Source organism: Hippocampus comes, unplaced genomic scaffold (assembly GCF_001891065.2).
Source record: "Hippocampus comes isolate QL1 unplaced genomic scaffold, H_comes_QL1_v1.1 scaffold59, whole genome shotgun sequence".
NCBI lineage: Eukaryota > Metazoa > Chordata > Actinopteri > Syngnathiformes > Syngnathidae > Hippocampus > Hippocampus comes.
Genome location: NW_017805406.1, coordinates 619,780 through 625,648, shown reverse-complemented (window position 1 = coordinate 625,648; position 5,869 = coordinate 619,780). Strand labels below are relative to the sequence as shown.

At 42.1% G+C, this 5,869-nt stretch overlaps 1 protein-coding gene across 1 annotated transcript in view; it reads left to right on the top strand.

Moving 5' to 3' along the window:
• The first annotated feature begins 2,205 nt into the window (after positions 1–2,205).
• Positions 2,206–5,869, top strand: part of ephb4a (eph receptor B4a) — a 31,948-nt gene continuing 28,284 nt past the window's right edge. The window contains exon 1 of the mRNA XM_019873216.1: positions 2,206–3,002. Within this exon, the coding sequence (XP_019728775.1) occupies positions 2,924–3,002 (79 nt within the window). The 5' untranslated portion in view covers positions 2,206–2,923. The remainder of the gene's footprint in view (positions 3,003–5,869) is intronic.

Sequence of the window (5,869 nt, the reverse complement as noted above, 5' to 3'; positions counted from 1 at the left end):
GTCTTCCCACAAGCACCCGTATTGATTGGCTTCAGTGAAGTGGAAACACATTTAAACCGTTTTTTTTTTCCTGATTTGGGGAGACAAAGTCTGCTCTTGACCTGCCTTCTTTTTTTCTTTTCTTTTTAGAAGAGGCGAAAAGATCAGTATTTAGATTCCTCCTTGACAGAACTTGAAGCGGAATGAAAAATATCTTCAAGTGGGATGATATGTTCTCCTAGCTGCAGAGTCTTTTCAAAGCACGGCGGGAGATAAGTCGGTGCTCCTTTTCTTGCGTTTGTTGTTTGCGGTGTCCCCACTAGGCCTGCTTGGCCCACATATGACAGCTTTAATCGACAGTAGCTTGAACTCTTTCACAGAAACGAGCTTGAGGTGATGGCAACGCGACAGAGCCATTGAAATGTATTCGGTTTCTCGCTTATTCAACTTCTGCCAAAAACATACGCAAGCTGAACCCCAAAAACAAGAAAAACTGGTCCCGCCTTGCCAAGATTAAACCCTGCCTGGCCTTGTTAGACAGCTGAATTTTTAATGTCTTGTTTATATTTTGTCGTTTCGCCTCCAAATTTGCATTTTTGCACAATTATTAATGAAGCTGTCTTTCACGGCTCTTTTTCAAGAAGTTATTCAATCCATTCCCCCTTGAGAAAAGGACTCATTAATTAGATTTCAAAAAAACAGTCTATGCTGCATCACTGATGTAATGAATGCGTAATGTTATGACTCTCATTAAAAAGAATGCTGTGTTCACTTGGCTTGTTAGAAAAACATTGCACAAGAGATGTCATTAGACGTACATGTATCAAAGCAACCGCCGAGTTAGTGCAAATGCATGAAAGCTCATTTTCAATGCTGACGGGGTTTAATTATGCAACTTCAATATTATCTCAACAGACTCTTTCCGCAGACTCCAGCTTGTGAATATTGCAGAAGCCGCAATGCCTATATTTGGCAGAATGGAAAGACGCTAAGTCCAGTATCTACATTTCACAGGCTTCCGCCATTTAAATCCCAGGTGAAAGGGTATCTGGCCTAAGGGATTGTCCTTGAAAGCTCATATTCTTCAGGCCTGAACATGTATTGTGGCCTAGAAAATCAGATCACTCTCCCCCCCACCGCCAGCAGAGCCAAGATGAGGGCCAAATTCAGGACAGAATCGGGCCAACTAAATCGGGATAGAGTGATAGTACCCGCGTCGACCACCAGGTTTCATCTGGCACACTTTTACAGCATACGCTGGGTTGCGCTTTCCGTTGTCAAGAGAAATTAAAAACGGAAACGATGCTAATTTTACTTCAAAATAAAATTGACGTGTCAAACTAAAGTGTCAAAGTGTTTCAATGAAAGCGCAGTTCTCTGTGTGGGAATAAACAAAGGACACAATGAGGTAGACACACCCATGACAGAATGTATCGAGCTGTTTAGGAGTAACACCTCGGTATGATAAGTTCCCACTATTGTCAGATTTAGGCCCAGTTCCGCTGGAAAGTGTGAAAAGTAAAAGTGTGAAATACCGACAGGATAGTTGTCTCGTGTGACTGGCATAGACATTTTCATCATTTTGGGTTGTCTGTGTTCTTTTTTCATGTCTTAAACATAAATAATTTTAACAGTAAGCGAGTACACACCTTTTCTTGCAGTTCTTATTAAACATTTGATGTCATTTCTGTGGAATTTTGTTGCAGCGCCAAGAAGAAGTTACATGAATGACTGGAAACTACAAGTAGACATACATAGCCATTACGGTCTTCTTAATTTGAAATATGATTGGTAAAAGCAACAGTCCCATTGCTAATATCATTATGTTTCATCGGACAGCACCATTGATTCTGAATGCCCTGGAATGATTAGATTGACATGGCAGCACATAACAGCTGAAATCTGACAGGACAAATAAATTAGTCAACCTAGCATCCACATGCTAATTTAAAGCAGTACAGTCAAAAGAAACGTCAGAAAATGTTCTTGTTCATTTATTATTATGATTTTCTCAATAGTGCCTTGAATTATGAAATATGTTGAAAGTACAGTAATTCCCCTTTTGGCACCAGATGTTTTAGATGGAATGCAGTTCGTTCAATAAAATAACGTGGGTGGAGCGCTTTTATTTTGACGGTACGTGTCGGAAGTAGTCCGCGATATCACACGCGCCAAGCAGGTCCGCTGACCATGAGGCTGGAGTGGGCGGAGCTTGCTGGTGCTGTCTGCCGCTGGACTCTGAACGCTGCAGGGAGGATGAGCGGCAGTCTGTTGTGGGTGCGCAGCTTCCCAGCAGACGGCTGCAGTCCGCACAACTTTCATCCACTGCATCGTCTCGGTAGAAAGTCTTTTTAAACGCGGTCGAGAATTTTCGTCCATTTTCGCCAGGTAAGACCTGTCGTTACCCTATTTTTCGTCCATTCCCACATATTTTCCCCGGTCAGCCAACGAGTGTGCTGCATTTGCGTCTCAACGACAGAGCACGTTGCCTCCTTTTCTTGTGCTGCGATTGACAAAAATGAGCATGAAAGGACTCGTAAAAATGTGAAGTGGTCTTGTTGGGGATTTGGACTGTTTGGGTGGCTCTCTCTGAAAACCGGAGACTTTGGGAGAAGTCTCGTGCTACACACGAAGAGCTTTTTAAACAACAAGTTGTCACCGTGACAGATAACTTGTGATTTCGCCATCTGGACTTTCTCAAGTTGGACTTGATGTGACGCACCCCCAAATGTTTTTTTTTTGGGTTTGTTTTTCATCATCACACATATGACGCATTGTCCTTAAAAGCGCACTCCAGCTCCAGTATTTTGCCTCTCGGTAGTCCACTTTAAATGCAGACTGGTCTGTGGTCAACGAGAACACAGCCGAGACGCCGGTGCCATCTGATTGTTCATTCAAGGCTCAAGAGAGGACACAAGTGCATTGTGCGCCATTCGCCATCACAATGGAGCTGACATACAGGATCTTTGGCCTGCTGGGATGCGTCTTCCTGGACTGGGCTCCTCGGACTTGGGCTGAGGAAGGTGAGTCCCAAGTATTTTGTTTGTTTTATTGCGGTGGGAGGGGAATTCCAGTTTGGAATCCTCCTTAAGAAAGGGCATGGAGACCAAACCGCAAGGAATTCTCAAATGAGGCTACAGCAAACATCACTTTAAGTGACATTTCATGCCAGTAACCATCGCTACATCGGAATAGTCATGCCCCGAATCCCAAAAGGAGTGTGTGTGTCAATGTTTGTATTGTTTATTTTGTCATCGATCCCTTTTAATAGGTACCCGCAGTTTGAGGTTTCGTTCAGTTGTGTAGTACCTAATTTAAGTTGTGGTAATAATATACAACATACATCGTGTCATGAGCAAAACTTGTCCGTTGTTTATTCTGGACACGATCCAGATTAAATTATTCAGTGCGTTGGGCAGCAATGGCAATTGGACATGTTCGGACAATTATCTTAGTTTGTTTTTTGTTTTTTTCCTGTGTACTAAAGCTCTTATTGCATTCCCTTAGATAGGAATCAAAATGAAATTACAGGATATGAAAACCGTAGTTGAGGAAACAAATGTTTAAGCCTTGTGGGTGGTCCAAGTGTATAAAGAAGAGTCTTAAAGATCAGTTTTGTCTTGGTAAGGATCCTCAACCGACATTCTTGAGTTGCTTTGACCGATTTTGTATTTTGTCATAAAGGCTTGTGTGTTTGGATGATCAGTATACGAGCTTATTAGGTTTGTATTCTAAACAATAACCCCGCGTGGGGCTTTTGATCCACCATCAGGTTTTTCTGGTTAATGACATTTACCCATAAAGTATAGGCACAACCGCCGGCAGTTATGCGTCTCCCTTTGATGTCCCAATGCTGTTCAAAGTTTGCCGAAGCTCTAATAGAAGAGGTCACGTGGTGTTCCAGCAATTCTTTGGCGAACTTCCCCAAACCATTCCGGCGCTGCTCATCACTTTTTGAACATGAAACAATGCATCTCGTGCCAAGTTTCAATCAATGCCGGTTGTCAACAGGAACACGCGGAACATGCTTGACTTCACTTATTCTGTGGGAGGAACTCCAATCTGTCAGCTGGCTCTGGTTGGGCCTTTCTTAGAAAGGGGGAGTGGGGGGGGGGGTCTTGAGGGTGTCTGTCCGACTATAGAAGCGCATCTATTGAAGCTCAGCCGTGCTTTTTGTTGTGTGCAGTCACACATGAAAATGTGGCAATCGACATGATAAAAGTCTCGATGATCAGGGAAGTTGTGCTGTTATTGATGCTTTCCAGATGTACAAATCAATGTTAATATCAAGCAGATTTTATTGTATTTTTTTAATGTGGCTTTTTATAGACGATAATTGTTTTGTGGTCACACAATTTCCTGTGTTGTGGATAAAGGTCTGGATCTCTTTCGACAGCAGTGGAATCTTCAAGTTCAATGATCCTTTACTTGTTTATAAAAGGGAAAAAAAACTGTTCCCATGGGGAAAAAAAATGGATTTAACTAATCTGCTTAAGTCATTATAGGCACCACCTAATCTTTTTAGGAACAGTACAAGCGATGGTTTAAGTAACTTTTCAAATCATTCTATATTTTTTGTTGTTTACGTGTCTATATGTTTGCTAGCATAACACACAAATAACAAGTCAACACACAGTTACAGTACAATTCTCCGAAACTGTAAATACGGTAGCAACAATAATGAATTACCATCTGAAATGCTAATCTGTCAACATTTCATCCCTATTGATGTCGACTTGGCAAACCTTTCGCTGCGCCGTGTGCAACTTTCCGATGTCACTGTGAGAAAACATGTTCTGGTCATCTGAGTAACCCCTTGTGTTGATATTGCAAAAAAAGCCAAAGAAAAAGCAATACTCATTGTTGTGAACCCATTTAGAAGCTGTAGCTTGTGACTGACGTGTCTAATATCATGTATGACGATTAAAACTCATTCGCTCCCAAAGACATATTTCAACCCGAGGTACTTATATGAAAAAAGTATTTTTAAAAAATGTTTTCCTCCCCAAGACTGCAAAAAAAAAAAAAAAAAAGTCTGAATGAATTACTTTTCAAGTTCAAAATCCTTTGACCTTGAGGGCCTTTGAATTTGGAGGTTCCTCTCCATCGTCATGACCAAGATGGAGAGATTTTTTTTTTTCTGCAATGAAGTGAGAGCAGATGATGCTCACACAAACTTTGCGGGTTAGGGGTTTCAAGTGGGAAAGTGGTTTCAAAATTTTTTTAAAAAATAAACAAAAAGGCTTTTTTGCTCCCCTCCCGTGTAGGAATTACTCCTCGTACACAAAAGTACAAACCCCGACCCACAAATTGACAAAGACAGAAGCTTTCAGTTCTTATAAAACGACACTCTGTGCCCGGAGATTAAATTATATGAGTGTAAGCTTCTGTGGCAGCGTCAAAAACCACTTAGAAGATGGTGGCTTTCGTTCATTACCGCATTTGGAAGAAAAGAAAAAAAAACCCCACCACACTACTGTAAACAGAGCATTATTTAGAGGCGAATGCCATACCCTGTGATGTGGCGGCGCTCATGTCGACTGCGCCTGCTTTCTCCTTCACTAACGGTGCTCGTTTTTTCACCAAATGGGACTATTTCCAGTTGTCATGGTAAACGCGAGTCTGCTCCATTCAGGTGTTATCGCACAACATTAACGCTTGCGATTCGGTAATTGTCCGCCGGTGTTCGAGAAGCGAGGTGTAGGCGTGCTCATCGTTGAGAAAAATTGTTGAATGTTTCATATCGTCGCGTCATCTCCCCCTCCCCTGCGGACTCGCCTTTAAGCCGCTGTATGGTATGTCTCAGCAGCTGAAACTTCAAGTCAAGTTTGGTTTTGCCAGAGAGTGAAGTCGCCAGTCGAGTTTGTTTAAGCGGGGGGTGGTGGTGTGT